The sequence below is a fragment of the Labeo rohita genome, unplaced genomic scaffold (genome assembly GCF_022985175.1).
Source record: "Labeo rohita strain BAU-BD-2019 unplaced genomic scaffold, IGBB_LRoh.1.0 scaffold_254, whole genome shotgun sequence".
Classification (NCBI taxonomy): domain Eukaryota; kingdom Metazoa; phylum Chordata; class Actinopteri; order Cypriniformes; family Cyprinidae; genus Labeo; species Labeo rohita.
In genome coordinates, this window is record NW_026128814.1 from 37345 (window position 1) to 55648 (window position 18304).

At 38.6% G+C, this 18304-nt stretch overlaps 2 protein-coding genes across 2 annotated transcripts; both read left to right on the forward strand.

Annotated features, from left to right (window-relative positions):
- Positions 1-1164: 1164 nt before the first annotated feature.
- Positions 1165-7665, forward strand: LOC127159830 (uncharacterized). Its single transcript, XM_051102565.1, has 3 exons — positions 1165-7126; positions 7321-7432; positions 7534-7665. Exon 1 carries the CDS (start codon positions 1165-1167, stop codon positions 6880-6882), a length of 5718 nt encoding a protein of 1905 aa, XP_050958522.1. The 3' UTR covers positions 6883-7126; positions 7321-7432; positions 7534-7665.
- Positions 7158-14210, forward strand: LOC127159831 (CD209 antigen-like protein E). The gene is made up of 5 exons (XM_051102566.1): positions 7158-7161; positions 7568-7915; positions 8271-8392; positions 13254-13357; positions 13574-14210. The coding sequence occupies exons 1-5, from the start codon at positions 7158-7160 to the stop codon at positions 13710-13712; spliced, it is 717 nt and encodes a 238-aa protein (XP_050958523.1). The 3' UTR covers positions 13713-14210.
- Positions 14211-18304: the final 4094 nt, after the last annotated feature.

Consider the following 18304-nt stretch of genomic DNA (forward strand, 5'->3'; position numbering starts at 1 on the left):
TCTACATTCTTCTGAGTCTGAACTAATGAAACCACTTCCTGTGTAGGGTTTGCACTATTTAAAAACAAGGTACACATTATAAAGATTACAGCTCATCTGTGCACATATACTGTACTCTACTGTAAGTAAGAGCAAATAATGGAATCAGGGACCTTTTATGTATGCAGAAATGTTAATAACAGATCTGGACTTCAAAAACAGTCGCTGCCAGGATGAAGTAAAAGCTCCAAAGCGAAGTAAGGAGAACAGTTCATTTAGAGACGGCGTTGTACTTTTGCTAATGTCTGTGGGGACATTGAGAATATAAAAGAAAATAGAATACTCTTTAAAAAGCCACATCATTAATCTGCCAACCAAGGTAGATTACTTACAAAGGTTGATTTGAGATGTTGTTCTGACTATTTAAGTAGTCATTTAATTTTGAATTAATTTCATTGGTTAAGATGCATCATGTGATTTAGGTCAGAGGTCATGGCAGCCATCTTAGATTTCTCCTCACAGCAGCAGTGATGCAGCAGTAGATGTCTCCCTGATAAAAGCTATATTTCTGTTATTTTGTGCCAGAGGCCATCGTCTGTAAGTTAATTGTTTCATCTATGTTAAAAAATGAGTATTTCATTCCATTTAAAAAGAAACATTTGTTGTGCTTTCAAATAAGAAGATGGTTGTTTTCTCTCTCACATATTAACTAGATTTGCTGTTTTATTTCTTAAAACTTACTTTTAGTCATACTTTATACTTAATGTATGCTTTTGTTTGCATTATAGTTTCACAAAATACGATGTTGTGCAACTGAAGATTTCAAGTAAAACACTGGAAAAGATCTCCTTCAGTTTCGACTTTTTCTTCAGCCTTCATCCTGTTTAGCTATCTGTCAAGGTGCAACCTACTTGCAGCAGGGACAGAATAGTGAAAAGACGTAGCCTCTTCAAATTAGGTAAAGACGGAATCTCTGCAACTAAGCTTCAAAGTCTGCTTTCACGAGAAGTCTCTTTTCATACCTTATTCTTCTGCATTGTTTCAATCTGTATTTGAAAGATACAATTTACACATAGCGACATGGAGAGTGAGAGAAAATCAGAAACAGAGGACGCATTGGAAACTAGATCAGTTGTTACACGCTCAACAACATCATCTAAAAGGTCTAGTAGGACATCTGCCGGTATGGCAGCGGCAAAAGCACGGGCTAGAGCTGAAGCTGAGTGTACACGGGCATATTATGTCAAGAAAGAAACTGAATTGAAAATTGAGAAAGTTCGTATGGAAGGCAGTCTTACCGCTTTAGAACATGAAAAGGAGGCTGCTGCCGCTATGGCTGAGGTGAGAATATTAGAAGAGGCTATAGAGAGCATGGAGGGAGGCAGTTGTCATTCAGGCAGCCAAATAGTACCTCCCATAGATCCTGCGCAGCGCACCAGTGATTATGTGGAGCATCACTCAAGCCACTCTAATGTAGCTTCTAACGCGGAAGCAAGTTTAGCTACCCCACATGTTGAATTTGTAAACCGTTATGAGAAAGAAAACAGGCCGTTAACGGAAAGCTCTCCAGGGCATGCTCCACCTGACTGTGATAAAATAGTCAGTGATTCTGTCTCGATGCCTAACACTGTCAAGATTGAAAAATCTCAGTCTGCCACATACAGCCCAATTAATTACTGGCCCCTTGCACAGACTTACAATGCCAGTACTCCCGTTCACTCACCTTTTCGAGAAGAAGCTGAATTGAGTGATTTGGCAAGGTTTCTTGCCCGTCGTGAACTCATTAATGCAGGACTCACAAAATTCGACGACCACCCAGAGAACTACTGGGCTTGGAAGTCGTCCTTTTTAAGTGCTATCAGCAGGCTCAAACTTACTTCCAGCGAACAGCTGGATCTAATGATTAAGTGGCTGGGTAGTAAATCAGCAGAATACGTGAGACGCATCAGGTCCGTGAATATAAGGTATCCTGATGTCGGGCTTAAGATGGCTTGGGACCGTCTAGAAGAGATGTATGGATCCCCAGAGGCGGTGGAGAAAGCACTTTTTGACAAGATAGAAAAATTCCCAAAAATCAGTAAACAAGATCCTCTGAAATTACAAGAGCTCGGAGATCTGCTATGCGAGATTCAGTCAGCTAAAGCTGAAGGGTATCTATTAGGCCTTTCTTACCTGGACACTTCCAGAGGAGTCAGTCCTATTGTGGAGAAGCTGCCTTACCACCTGCAAGAAAAATGGATATATCAAGGTTCTGAGTACAAAAGAAAGTACAACGTTACTTTTCCACCATTCTCATTTCTTACTGACTTTGTCTGCCAGGAAGCACGTGCTCGAAATGACCCAAGCTTTAGTATCGGTACATTCAACCCAAACCAGAGTAAAGCAGAATCTTTGGTTAAAGGGCAAATGCAAAGAAGGATTGCTGTGTCTACCCATAAGACAGGTGTGGCATCTTCAGCTGGATTTTTTCCTACAAGAAGTTGGGGAAATGAACCTATTGATGTGGAAAAGCATTGTCCTATACACAAAAACAAACCTCATCCTCTGAGACGTTGCCGTGGGTTCAGAGCGAAGACCCTAGAAGAGAGGCAAACATTGCTTAGAGAAAACGGTGTGTGCTATAGGTGCTGTGCTTCCATCCTTCACTTGACGAAGAACTGCAAAGCAGTAATTAAATGCAATGAATGTGAGAGTGACAGGCATGTGTCCGCACTTCATCCTGGTCCTCCTCCATGGGCCACTAAAGACCCCTTATCAGATCATGGCGGGGAGGAGGATAAAGGCGCTTCTGTAGATGTCACTTCACAATGCACAGAGATTTGTGGGGGCAGTTCAATACCCAAATCATGTTCTAAAATATGTCTGATAAAAGTACATCCCGAGGGCTCTCCGGAGACTACAGTAAAGATGTATGCGGTGCTCGACGAGCAAAGTAACAGATCTCTCGCAAGGTCAGAGTTTTTCGACATATTTAAAGTAAAAGGAACAGAGCATCCATACACTCTTCGAACCTGTGCTGGAGTGACGGAAACTTCTGGAAGAAGAGCCACTGGGTTCCAAGCCGTATCTATGGATGGAAAGGTACGCGTGTCACTCCCAACACTTATCGAGTGTAATAACATGCCTGATGACCATTCTGAGATTCCATCTCCCGCCTTTGCACGTCGGTTTCCCCATCTGAAGTCGATAGCACATGAAATACCTGAGATTGATCCAGGTGCGCAAATATTGCTACTCTTAGGGAGAGACATTATTCAAGTCCATAAAGCAAGAAAACAGCTCAACGGTCCGAACCAGGCACCATTCGCCCAAAAACTTGATTTCGGTTGGGTGATAGTTGGAAATGTTTGCTTGGGGTCAGCACACAGACCTAGCAAAGTTGATGTGTTCCGCACAAACATACTTAACAATGGACGCCCAAGCCTTTGTGAGCCATGTCCTAATCAAATACAAGTGAAAGAGAAGCTAAGTATCAAAGATCATGCCGTCTCTTCTCAAGGTTGTCACCTTTATTCGATCACTCAGTCCTTGCTGGGAAAGGACATTTTCAAACTGACACAAGAGGATGAAAAGATAGCCCCTTCAATTGAAGATCTAGCATTCATGGAACTGATGGACAAGGAAATGTTCATGGATAGCTCTAACAGCTGGGTGGCACCTCTTCCTTTTAGAAATCCACGCCAGCGGCTGGCCAACAATAGAGAGCAGAGTATGAAACGTCTCCTGTCGCTCCGTCAGACATTGAAGAGAAAGCCTCTGATGCAGGAGCATTTTGTTACGTTCATGCAAAGGATTTTTGATGCAGGTCATGCAGAATTAGCTCCACCTGTAAAGGAGAATGAGGAAGTTTGGTACCTGCCTATTTTCGGTGTCTATCACCCTCGCAAGCCGGGACAGATCAGAGTCGTTTTCGACTCTAGCGCCCAGTATAAAGGCCTTTCACTGAATCAAGTGCTTCTCTCGGGACCCGACCTGAATAATTCCTTGCTGGGAGTCTTGTTGCGTTTTCGAAAAGAGGCGGTGGCATTTACTGCTGACATCGAGCAGATGTTCCATAGCTTTGTGGTGAGAGCAGATCATCGCAATTATCTCCGCTTCCTATGGTTTGAGGATAATGATCCCTCTAAGGATGTCAAGGAATATAGGATGAAGGTCCATGTTTTCGGGAATAGTCCCTCTCCTGCGGTAGCAATCTATGGACTTCATCGTGCAGCTCAACATGGTGAACTTGAGTTTGGGAAAGATGCAAGAGCCTTCGTGGAGCATGACTTCTACGTGGATGATGGCCTAAAATCAGTGCCTACAGCTGAGGAAGCGGTTGATCTGTTGAAAAGAACTCAGGAGATGTTAGCAAGCTCCAACCTGAGGCTTCATAAGATAGCAACCAACAGTCCTGCTGTAATGAAGGCCTTTCCTGCGGAGGATCATGTAAAAGACCTCAAGGATGTGGATTTGGAAAAGGATACTCCACCCATTCAGAGAAGCCTTGGTCTGAGCTGGAATCTTAAAGACGACACTTTCACTTTCCGCGTTGATTCAGAAAAGAAGCCTTTCACACGTAGAGGTGTCTTGGCTACAGTCAACAGCGTGTTTGACCCTCTTGGGCTGGCAGCACCTGTTACTATCCAAGGAAAGTTCCTTCTTCGTGATCTGACAATTGACACCAAAGATTGGGATGCTCCTCTACCAACAGACAGGGAAGCTGTATGGGAAGCTTGGAAACACTCTTTGCAGGAGCTAGCACAGTTTGAAATTCCCAGAGTGTACTCGACGGTTACTCTGTCCTTGGCACAAAGGACAGAAATTCATGTTTTTTCGGATGCTTCCACACAGGCAATTGCAGCAGTAGCCTACCTGAGAGTTATAGATGGAGATGGCTCATGTGATGTAGGGTTTGTCTTAGGCAAGGCTAAGCTTGCCCCGCTGTCTGCTCACACCATACCTAGACTAGAGCTGGGAGCAGCAGTCCTGGCTGTAGAAGTGGCAGAACTCCTTCAAAACGAGTTGGATATCACTGTAAACGCTGTAGAATTCTACACCGACAGCAAAGTGGTGTTGGGGTATATTCATAACGAAACCAGGCGGTTTTATGTATACGTGAGTAACAGAGTTCAGCGGATCAGGAAATCAACAAGGCCGGAACAGTGGCATTATGTTCCCACAAGTCAAAACCCTGCCGATCATGCCACACGTTCAATATCTGCTTCAGACTTGAAAGACTCCACATGGATTTCTGGGCCTGCTTTTCTTTCTCATTATGAATCAGGATGCATTGAAGATAATCAGTCATACATCCTAATTAACCCTGATTCAGATGTGGAAGTACGTTCTAACCATACTGATCTGACAATCAATGACTTTCCTGTTCGCCTTGGCTCACATCGCTTTGAGCGCTTTTCGACTTGGAAATGTCTCAGGCGAACTATATCCAACCTTATCCACATCATACATTCATTCAAACTCAAAACTGGAGTAGAGAGTGCCTGTAAAAAATGGCATCTTTGCGACAAAACACTCACAGAAGAACTTTCACATGCAGAAGTTGTGATTGTACAATGTGTCCAACGAGAAAGCTACCCTGTTGAGTTTGCTTGTCTCTCTGTAGGGAAGGATATCCCAAAAACGAGTGGATTGAAAACTCTGAACCCCTTCATTGACCAGGATGGGCTTCTGAGGATAGGTGGCAGACTCAAGCATGCTCTTATTGAGCAAAGAGAAAAGCATCCAATTATCATTCCTGGCAAAAGTCACATAGCCCTTCTGTTAACGAGACACTTTCATGAACGGGTCAGACACCAAGGACGCCTGTTTACAGAGGGTGCTATAAGGAATGCAGGATTCTGGATCACTGGGGCAAAGAAGCGCATCCAGAGTGTGATTCATAAATGCATCATCTGTCAGAAACTTAGAGGAAGACCTGTAGAACAAAAGATGGCAGATCTTCCTTCTGATCGGCTTGCCACTGATCCACCCTTCACTTATGTCGGCCTTGACGTCTTTGGGCCCTGGATGGTTGCCTCTCACCGCACACGAGGGGGTCTGGCAAACAGCAAAAGATGGGTGCTCATTTTTACCTGTTTGAGCATTCGAGCAGTGCACTTTGAGTTGATCGACTCTCTTGATGCCTCCACCTTTATCAATGCCCTCCGACGCTTTTTTGCAATAAGAGGTCCAGTGAAACAAATCAGATCGGACTGTGGCACAAATTTTAAGGGTGCTTGTAAGGAGCTGGGAACGCTCACAGAGGAGCCTAAACTCAAGAACTACTTGAGTGAGGAAGGATGTCTTTGGATCTTTAATCCTCCTCATGCATCCCATATGGGGGGAGCTTGGGAGCGACTGATCGGGGTTGCACGTCGCATACTAGATTCCATGCTGCTTCAGAACAGTCACTCTCATCTCACTCATGATATGTTAGCTACATTCTTGGCAGAAGTTTCTGCAATTATGAACGCTAGACCTCTTGCGCCTATCTCAAGTGACCCAAACGCACCCGAACTGTTGACTCCAGCTACCCTTTTGACTCAAAAAGTTGGTGTGCTCTCTCCTCCTCCAGGGGACTTTGAAAAGGATCTTTGCCGCCAGAAATGGAAACAAGTTCAACAATTTGCTGACACATTCTGGGAAAGGTGGCGACATGAGTACCTGTTTAATCTACAGAGTCGTCGCAAATGGCATACCAATCGACCTAATATCAAGGAAGGAGATGTAGTTCTAATGAGGGAAGCTCAAGTCAAGAGAAATGACTGGCTGATAGCTCTTGTGACTAGGGTATTCCCAGGCAGTGACGAAAAGGTCAGGAAGATTGAGATCAAGGTCACTAAGGATGGGAATTGTAGGACATATCTGAGACCTGTGTCCCAAGTGATTCTTCTTCTGTCACCAGAAGTACAGAAGGACTAATATTCTAAAGGACTGTAATACTGGTGATAGTGGTATTTCTAAAATACCAGACGGGGAGTGTTCTGACTATTTAAGTAGTCATTTAATTTTGAATTAATTTCATTGGTTAAGATGCATCATGTGATTTAGGTCAGAGGTCATGGCAGCCATCTTAGATTTCTCCTCACAGCAGCAGTGATGCAGCAGTAGATGTCTCCCTGATAAAAGCTATATTTCTGTTATTTTGTGCCAGAGGCCATCGTCTGTAAGTTAATTGTTTCATCTATGTTAAAAAAATGAGTATTTCATTCCATTTAAAAAGAAACATTTGTTGTGCTTTCAAATAAGAAGATGGTTGTTTTCTCTCTCACATATTAACGCTAGATTTGCTGTTTTATTTCTTAAAACTTACTTTTAGTCATACTTTATACTTAATGTATGCTTTTGTTTGCATTATAGTTTCACAAAATACGATGTTGTGCAACTGAAGATTTCAAGTAAAACACTGGAAAAGATCTCCTTCAGTTTCGACTTTTTCTTCAGCCTTCATCCTGTTTAGCTATCTGTCAAGGTGCAACCTACTTGCAGCAGGGACAGAATAGATGTTATATCTAATAATATGCAGGGAATTGTCATTAATTGATATGTGTGTGTTTTGGTCGTGTTTGTCAGGAGGAAGTAGATGTTTGGTGTGGATCACAGTGAGTCTCGGGCTCATTTGTGTTCTTCTGCTGGTCTTCATCATACTGCAGCACAACACCATCACAGCAGAGGAGAGACCTGATAAAGAGTTACAAGAACACAGTTGAAGAGTTCAATCAAACCATCAACAGTTTACAGAACAATTACACTGATCTAGAAAAAGACCAACTGCAGAACAATTTCAACTCTTGCAGTCACAAGAACAAGGAGTTGGTGACCAGAGTCAAAGACCTCACCGCTGAGAAAGACCAGTTACAGAGAGATTTTGCAGATTTGAGTCAGAAGAAAGTGGAGTTAGAAAGCAGAGTCAGGTCTCTGAGTGATGAACAGAAGAAAGACAGATCTAAAGGAGGTTAGTATAAATGGTCGTTGTGATTTTGCCAAGTAAGACATGTTCATGGATCAACATTACTGTCGAAAGATATAGACTTAACCCAATCCCACACACACACACACACATATATAAATATATACACATACATATATATATATACAGATTAATTAATATATATATATATATATATATATATTAATTAATCTGCCAACCAAGGTAGATTACTTACAAAGGTTGATTTAAGATGTTATATCTAATAATATGCACATATCACTGCTGGTATATATATCCCCATATATAGGGGCCTATAGATGTGTGCACACACACACACAAGTTATGTGTGTGCATTAAAGAAAGAATGTGTTTCTCTTAGCCAGTGTTTGGGGTCCAGATAACTTGTTTATGTCTGATGAGGTGAAGAGCTGGTCTGACAGCAGGCAGTACTGCAGAGATCGTGGTGCTGATCTGGTCATTATCAACAGTGAAGAGAAGCAGGTATAGAGTGTATAGATTGGTTTGTCTGACATAGAAAATGAGGGCAGTTTGAAATGGGTGGATAATTCATCACTGAAACAAGGGTAAGAGCTAAAACTAAACTATTTATCTGTCAATCTATAGGCATGGGATAGTATCGTTTCTATTAATATACTTTGATGTTGTGAATACATCTAAAAAAATAATGAGTGAGCTGCTGCTGGTTAAGTGCACAATCCAAGTTGTTTACTTAATGAGTGAAAACTTTGGGATACCTAAAGATTTGGAGTTCTGAAAAACTGAAAATCTGTCACATTTTATTCAGGTTTTTTTTTCCACATGAGCCAAATGATTGGAGGTGGAAATGAGGACTGTGTTGAAATGCAGCCTGCTTCTAACCTGAACACCTGGAATGATCTTGCATGCTCCTATATTAAAAAAGCAGTTTGTGAGAAATAATCCACCCTGTCTTGTTATGCTTTTACTTTTACTTTTTAAAGGGGTCATCGGATGCTAAGTTCACTTTTACATGTTGTTTGAACATAAATGTGTGTTGGCAGGGTATGTAAATCTCTACCCTATAATGATAAAAATCCCCCAGTGGTTTTTATTTAATCTGTTAAAATAATTTCCCCTTTTTCAAATCAAGCCATTCTCAGCATCTTGTCTGTGTGATGACACACCGACAGAGGCCGCTCCCACGATAGTTGATTGACACAGCCGTCTTACCTTAAACCCGCCTTGAATCAGCAGTAACAGTCCGATCACCATTGTTTCGATGCCGGAACAGGGACGTAGACAAGAATGACTCCTAAGCGATTGAGGTGTTGTGTTGTTGGATGTAATAATGAACATAGTGGTCGTCATTTACTCCTGACATCTGAGCCGCTGAAGATGCAGTGGATTATGTTTGTTTGTGAAGGGAATGCGCCTCCTGATATACATATATATTTTTTAATGAATCTTTGCGATTGCCTTTCCTAATAACATGTTAGTTAGCAAGTTTAGCGGCTAAATGCGGCTAAAGTAAACAGGCTCGTCACTCCACAGAGAGAGAAGAGAGGGGCGGGGCGAGCAGAGCTCATTAACATTTAAAGCAACCTCAACCAGAATAGGATGAATTTTGCAGAGTAGTGTTTTTACACTACCACTTAGAAATTTTAACCTAAGCATGTTATAGCTTTTCATTAAGACCCTAAAGAATCATATCAACTTGTGGAAAATGGGCATCCGATGACCCCTCATGTTTTTTTTTTTTTTTTTTTTTTTACCTTTTCATTTTATGTAGACTGCTTTCATGTTATTAATTTTGTTTGGTAATATACAAAATCAGAAGTTGATTTTTAAATGAAAGTGAAATTGTAAACTTGTCATTATTAATGCTATAATAAACCAAAAAAACTCTGTTTCTCTTGCCTATTATTCTGATATTAAGTGTCTGTGAAACTGCTTTTTAGATTATATGATCAATAATTAGTTTTTTTCTTCTTTTGGTGAATTTTTTGGTGAAGCTGTTTCCGTGTATAATTGTTAGCGCAAGCTAGATTAAAGTAATTATTATGTTTTAAATAAGGATATTTTTCTTACAAAAACGCATCGATTCACCCCCAGAACCGTGTGAGGCCCTTTTAATTATGGATGGACTTGTTTTGGGCTGATGAAGAGAAACGCCCGCCCACTGCATTATAAAGCTTGAAGAATTTTTAACATAGCTTGCATTTGTCTGAAAGAAGGAAGTCATATACACCTAGAATGCTTTGAAGGTGAGTAAATAATGGGCTAATTTTCATTTTTGGGTGAACTAACCTTTTAGTGTAGTTTAGTGTTTAGTAGGAGGGGTTTTGTTTCATTACAAAAGGTTAAATACTTATAATACTGTTATCATCTGCTAGAAGAATTCAGTTGAAAAATCAATGATTAGTCCTGTCTCAATGGTTGTTGTAAATTTTACATGCCAGCAAATGTCTCGGAGGCTTTCAATCTTTTCCCAGTACAGTAAGCACTCAACCAATGCTAAAGAGAAAGCAGGAAAGGAAGTAAACCATCAAAACTATAGTACTCAACATTTGAAGTGGACTAAAACCTTTAATCAAAGCTGTCAATGCCAGAAAGTTTCATATGCTAGAGGGCTAAAAAAAAATTCCCCCACTGTTTTGTGCCCCCTTTTTTCCTTTTTGAACGTGATCGATTTTCAAATGTGAAACTGAAACAAAATGCTCATTTTAAGCAGATAAAAGAACCACCAGATTGCACACTTCCCACCCGAGCCATAAACCGGGTTCATTTAAATCCCTTGTGGCTTCACTTTGCTTGCCATCATTACATTGTTATTTTCCTGTTTATCTGTATTGCATAAAGCACTGTGTAAATAAAGGTAACTTTACTTTTTAACTTTCTAAATCAGTTTACATTTATAGAGTTTTTTCACGACGTGTCATCAGTCGGCCATATTAGTGGCACCGAATGTAAACAATGCCACTGAACCGAATGAAACTTGCATATTTTGCTGATTATTGCTGCTGAAAATGGTCATTTATCTTCATGTTTTGGGCTGTACTAATCGGTCAAACTGAGAAAACATTCGGAGTACAATAGACTGCCAAAAGTTATAACAAATCAAGGAGTAGAGTACCAAAAAAAAAAAAAAAAAACTGTACGAGGAACAAAAGGCATTTGTGTTTGGCCAAACTAAACCAGGATTTCCAGGGTAAGAATCTTGACAACATTTGTGTTTGTTCTTATCACTTCTGGTCAAGAAGGTGAAATATGAGGCTAATATCTTAATTAATACTGCTTGTACATATCTTTACCACCTAGTAACTATAGTAAATATTGCGCCCTTTTCTGCTTACTAAGTCCTTCTCTATATTTAGCAGCTTCCGCACGTTTTTTTGGTTTTGTTCCATGGTTTAGGCAGCATAAATAAACAGAACAAAGTATTTAGTGGTACATTAACCATGCAGTCCATGCTGTTGTTTATCCGAGCATCGCCAATATGGACGTGCAACCGGCTAAGTGATTAAATTGTGATGTAAGTGCAAACCTGAAAAGTTACATTTAATTGATCAATAATTCAGTTTTTTTTTTTGTTTGTTTTTTGTTTTGTTTTGTTTTGTTTTTTGTTTTTTTGTTTGTTTTTTTTTTTTTTTTTTTTGTGGTGATTAGTGAGCATGTGAATGTTTCACAGAAGCTCGTACATTTATATAAAAAATAAATAAATAAATGACATCTGCTAAAAAAAGTTCTCACGTTTAGGAAAATGTTCATTTAAAGTAAACTATGCATCCCATTCCCCAGCCTTATGGCTGTTGTAAATTTGACGAATTTTTCACTTTGATTCTCTTCCTGGTACAACAAGCTTCATGAGGTGTCATATCCTTATGCTAAATAGCCAGGCAGCGATAAGGAAGTAAGGACACAAAAATGAAATTAAAAACAGCTTGTGTGTCAGAGAACCCACCAGTGTAACTCAATAGCAGAAAGGTTCGTACACTAGAGGGCGCGCAAAAGTTCATTCTTGGACTGGGATTAAGACACAGTGGACTGTTTGTAGTGAACTTGTAGTAAGTGAAACATTTCAGCATAAACATGTTTACCCATCAGATGAACATTAAATGTAGTATGTGTAACACAAAAAGGCTGTGTGGAAGACCTGCGTAGAAATAAAAATGAGGATATTTCAACTTCAACTCTTTCAATCAGAATCCAGATTCGGAAAGAATGTTCCTAAATTAGTTGGCCTGTGGATTAACTTTGTTTGAGAAACTGAAAATTGTCCTGCTTTTACATTACATATATGAACTTTTTAATTCACTTTTTTAAGATGTTTTGGTTACATATTTTATGGTGTACTGTGGCAATTCCAGATTTTATTATTTTTCAAACCTGAACAACTGGAATGCTAAACGGGAAAAAAAGGATAGGTGAGAAATATGCATTGTTTAAATGTAGAACACAGTCATAGTTTGGGTGTGAGAAGTTTCATACTGGAAGTCGATGTTTTTCACGGATACCAGTGTCAGATAAAATCTCTTCCTGTGTAGATGTAGCACTATTAAAACAGGAGCAGACATCATTTTAAAGACCACATGCCCTCTGTGAAGACGTTCTACATAACACAGGAACAAAAAAGAAAAGAAAAATGGAATTAGAAGACTTTTATAATAATGCTAAATGCAAAAATGTTAGGGGAACAAATGGACCTCAAAGACACTGCAGTTATGAAGAAAAAGCTCAGAGCTGCAGTAAGAAGAACATTTAATTTAGGAAATAAAAACTGTTAGATATGATTTCAGTCACTGTTTTGTAAGAACAATATTGTCAATTTTCCTTTCTATTTAGTGTTATATTCTTGTTAGCATATTTTACCGAATAGTAATTCCAGAAGTTCATTATTATAAAAAATGTTTTATTTTTGAAACTTACATCCTGATAATACGGGGTGTATAAATTAATATTTTTGTGTATTTTTACTGTCTGACAGGAGGAAGCCGATGTTTGGTGCCGATCACTGTGTGTCTTGGGATCATTTGTCTTCTTCTGATTGCTGGCATCATACTGCAGCACTTTCGGGCCACTGCTAAGCGAGGTTAGTACAAATCATTTTATGTTCAAGTAGCTTCATTTTCCTAGGGTTTTTTTTTTGTTTGTTTGTTTGTTTCATCTTTTACATATACAACTTGTCAGGATATCTGTGGGGTCCAGATGGCTTGTTTTTGTCCAATGAGGAGAAGAGCTGGTCTGACAGCAGACAGTACTGTAAGGATCGTGGTGCTGATCTGGTCATTATCAACAGTGAAGAGAAGCAGGTGAGTTTGTGTGAGTGTCTGTTACTAAATGAGAGCAATTTTTTACTTACACAATTGTTTTTATTCACACACAGAGGCACATATCATCATTTATCAAAGACAAAGTGTGGATTGGTTTGTCTGACACAGAGAACGAGGGCAACATGAAATGGGTGGATAATTCACCACTGAAACAAGGGTAAGTGCAAAAACACTCAAAGAAAACCAATGTGGGTTTTTTTTGTTTAAGCTCTTTTCTCTTATACATGCCTTAAATTTTAACTTCTGCTTCTGTACTATTTTAGTTTATTCCTAAAACTATTGTGCTACAGCATGTGTTGTTAATTAATAAATTGCTTGTGACAATTATCATTTAGTTGCTAAATGGATGAAAACTTTGAAACATTTTATTCAGGTTTTGGGCCGAAGGTGAGCCGAATAACTATCGTGGTAAAAGCGAGGACTGCATTGAAATGAGACCTTCAGACCCTGTCTTGAAAAACTGGAATGATGTCTTGTGCTCTGAGAAGAAAAAAGGAATTTGTGAGAAATAGGGTCAGTCCCGTCCTATCATGCTTGCCCTTTTTTTGTTATGTTTTATGCATCATTATTCCATATTCATAATATAAAAATGTCACTGATTCTCCCTAACAGTCTGATTTGCTTTCTTTTTTAATAAAACGGTCAATAACCATCATTACCATAGTATCTTTTGTTTTTGATTTATTTATGCTTTGTTTTTATTTCTTTGTATCTATCTGAGGTTCAGAGTGACGTGATCGAAAAGAAACATTGTCTTTCAAGTTGCAACAACATTTTAGTTATAGATTCATATGTGTTTTTAAAGACATATATAGATAACTGACATGTATTTACAAAAAATCAAGTTCATTACTACAAGAAGTAGTATAAAGAATTCATGTAATTGTTCATGCAATATTTAAATCTAGTGGTTTATATGTTGTTCTCTATTAAGTGGTATGTGTTCCCCAGCCTAACCCTCTAACCCTCTTTTTATGCCTTGTCAAGTTCTCATGAAATTTTGTTTTTCTGCCCTTTTTAATATTATTATTTTATTAATATTTAAGAATTTATTTATAAAGGAAAAGTGCTGTCCTTTTTTTTTTTTTTTCTTTTGCACAGTGCTCCCCAACCTCTATGTTCCTTTAAAAATCTAAATATAAAATGAAACCATTTTCTTAAAACAAAATGAGAAGTGTTACATGAAGTTTATATAAGGAACCATGTCATCTAGTTTCTGTTTTCTTTTGCAGTGTATTAATATGGAATGATTTTTCATGGAATTTACTTTTTAATATGTTACTGTATGACAATTACAGATTCTCATTATAAACAGCACACACCATAAAAAGGCCTGACTATTGTCTAAAGACAAGGGTGGATTACTTACAAAGACTTATTTTTTATGATATATTTGTGATATTTGGCCTGTTTGTCTGGAGTAAATAAATGTTTTGATCACAGCAGGGCTGCGTTTCCCAAAAGCATCAAAAGAGAAGAACCATAGTCACCAGTGGAGCTACACGTTAAAACTTAGGTTTACAATGATTTCCCGAAACCTTTTAGACACCTATCTAGGATGACAAAAAGTTTTAAATGTCATATTATTAGACTGGTCTGCTAATATATGTGTGTGTGTATATATATATATACATACATTACTCCTAAACTTTGAAATAGACTTCATGATAATGTTCGGGGCTCAAACACACTCTTTTAGCTTAAATTAGATTAAAATGCATATTTTTAGCATATATTTAGTGTTCACATAACACATTTCATAACCTTGCAGTTATGAATCCTCCAGTTATGTGATGAAATAAATCTTTTGTCTGAAATAAGTACAATCCCCAGTGTTAAATCAACACTGCTTCAGTGTGTATTTGGTCCCACTCCAAATAGTGTTAAAGCAGCACTGACACAGCGTTAAAGTTAATGAGATAATTGCGTGATTAATTAAGTCTTGACTGAGCATTAGTGATGAACACCTGCTGTTAACAAGCAGAATCACTGAAGAAAAGAAAAACACAAGAACTACAACTTCAGCCACAGCCTTAGATGAAATCAACTGAAATAAAATACATTAAATCTCTCAAGATCTCAGCAGAGGAGGATTAAACAGCTCCGTCAACAGATTGACTTTATTTCTGTCAGACGACAGAAACTCTTATTTAGAATTATCAGAGGTTTAAATGTTGATGTTTTATTGGTTGAAGACGATGCCGCCATCATGGAGACCAGGGCTTGCTTAGTTGAGCCCTTAAACCTTGACTCGCGGTGTTAGATCTAGTTCAGTCCTTTGCATTGAGCACGTAGTAGCTGCTACTATATGATAAGATAATCATTGTGTCCTACACTCCAATAACTCATAATTTTTAGTCATCATAATTTGGTTTTGCACTTCTAACCCTTTGAAACTGCAATGTAAGAATAAAATGTTACAGTAAACAATTATAGTGAATGATTTTAAATCTATGTGCTTACTTGTTTGTTGTTCATTGTTTAACAGAGACATCAACAATCAGCATATGAATCTCAAAAATGGTGACAATCAACAGAACTCTTCACACTGCAGTGCATGCTGGGTAACACCATAGTACAAAACTCCCATCATGCTCTGCATTATAAATATTTATTGTCACCACTGTTGTAAATCACAGAATAATTGTTCATGTCTGAAACTGAAGCTCTTCATCATTTTAGTACTACAGGACCACATGTTTAATTTAGTTGTTTGATGTAGATGAATTTCAGTTGATAATCCAAAAAGAAACAGAGGAAATACTTTGTGATGATTCAAATGCTTTTTAAGCAGAAAGTGTAATTTGCTACATCAAGCATTTGATTCAGCAATGTGCAAGGGTTCATAGAAAAACACTGTTACAATTTCTTAGAAGCTAATTACTTTCAAATTCTAAAAGGATCAAGAGTCCAACTACAGCAAACACCAACCTCCATGATGGAGGTATCATTTTTTGACCAGTAAAATATCAACATTTGAACCTCTGTTAACTCTCAATAAGATCTTCTGCAGATGTCTGACAGAATATGGTCAGACTGGTTAGTAATAAGTGAAGCTGGTGATGCTGTTTGTGGAGTTATTTAATCCTACTCTGCTGAGATCTTGAGAGATTTAATGTTTTCTTTTATTTAGTTGATTTCATAAGGCTGTGGCTAAAGTCAATTATAGTCTAGTGTTTTTTTTTTGTTTTTTTTTTTTTTTTTTTTTTTTTTCTTCAGTGATTCTGCTTGTTAACAGCAGGTGTTCATTGCTAATTCTCAATCAGCACTTAATTAATGACTTAATTATCTCATTAACTTTAACTCTGCGTCAGTGTTATTTTAACACTATTTGGAGCGGCACCAAATAGACTGAGCAGTGTTGATTTAACACTGGAGATTTTTCTGTACATAAATAAATTACATCAAAAGAAAACTCTTGTGTTTTTCATATTTCTGCATTTTTACTTGTGCTGTAGCTTCTGCATTTTTCCTCTAAGAACTCAAGGGAGACATCAGCGCCTCATCAGAACATGGATGAGAAAAAACCCACAGTACCAAAGTAAAAAGTGCAAATGTTACAAAATATGTCAGAGTGTAAAAATAACGACAGAACCCATTATAATCTGTAATTCTGTCTACACTGGATGCAGCACAGATTGACAAGACTAATGACAGTAAACTGATGTCCTTTTCTATACCTGCCATACTCTAAGCATTCACGATGCTTAAAATACAAAAATAACAATTTAAAAAAAAAAAAAAAAGATACTGTTCAGCAGCGGCACCAGCGTTATACAGCTAGAGGCCACATTGCTCTTGCCTCCCTGAGCCTGTTGAGTTTTTGAGTGCATTGAGTTTGGTAGAGGGAAGTCACGTGACTGGAGGCAATAGGTGTGATCGACTTAATTCAGCGCTGCGCAGCTCAATCAAATTCTGACTTTAAGCAGTGCATGCCGGTTAGAAATTTTGTCCAACTTGAGACGGCGCCGATGCCTCATGACTCAGCCGGCGCAGTTTCTTCAGAGCGGCTGCAGGAGCTCTGATGAACACATGGCTGTGTCACGATTGGCCAGATTCACCGCATTACAGTGTTCACATGTGTTTTGGGTTTATTCCTAACATCCTCAAGTCCGATAATGCTGACAAATCTGTGCTTTTAGAACAATAAAAGTATTTTTACTGTAGTTGCAATGTTATATTGAGTCAGATTTATCATAAAACACTTATAAAAGCATATATAACCCCACTTTATTAGTATTTAAATAGTATATGTTTATGTTGATCATTATTCCTGTTCAGATGATGCTGCATTAAGCAGTATATGACACGTGTTTCTGTTGCTCATGAAAACGCTTTTGAAAAGTCTGTGTATTTGACAAATATTGCATTTAATTCACTTCATCTGTGATAGTGCATGCAAACAACGCGAGAGCTTCACTAACGAGAGCAGAAAGTGTCCGACTTGACGCCTCCGTTTTTAACTCTGTACGCGATTGCTCTCGGCTACTCTTGTTGATCGCCGTCTGTAGCCGTAGATGAAGTTGAACACACCTAATGCCTCCATCGCTCTATGACTGGCCTATTACTCAGGGCACAGATTATGCCATCAGCCCTTTCCTTCATGTAAGAACGGCGCGACTATCTGTAAATGTTATGGGTCTGGTTTCCGGTCTCATGTACAAAACAGCTCATTTTGCTGCTTGATATTGCAAATTGGTGTGTCTTACCATATTATTTTATTGTATTATCTTTATTATGGACACTCTGATTTGCAGTACAGTTTTACTGTTCACTGCACGTTGTTATTCTGCTGTGTTACTTCTGTGATAAAAAAGTGGAAGGTAGATTGCTGTTGATAAAAAACTTAAGAGCTCTATGATTTACGAGGCGTCATTTCCTCATGCTCAGGAGCTTGGACGTGAGGAGAGGAACTAAGAAAACAAAACAAGGATGTACAGTTAAGAAGCAAGCACCTGTTATTGTCTGATAAGAGAATTAGCAATTAAGCTGAATGTCAGAAAGTAAATTACCCAACGGAGGTATCCAACGGTGGATGAAGGTTTCTTGTGTGATCAGTCTTTTCATCACATACTCCTCAGTCTTGGTTATTAGACAGAGATAA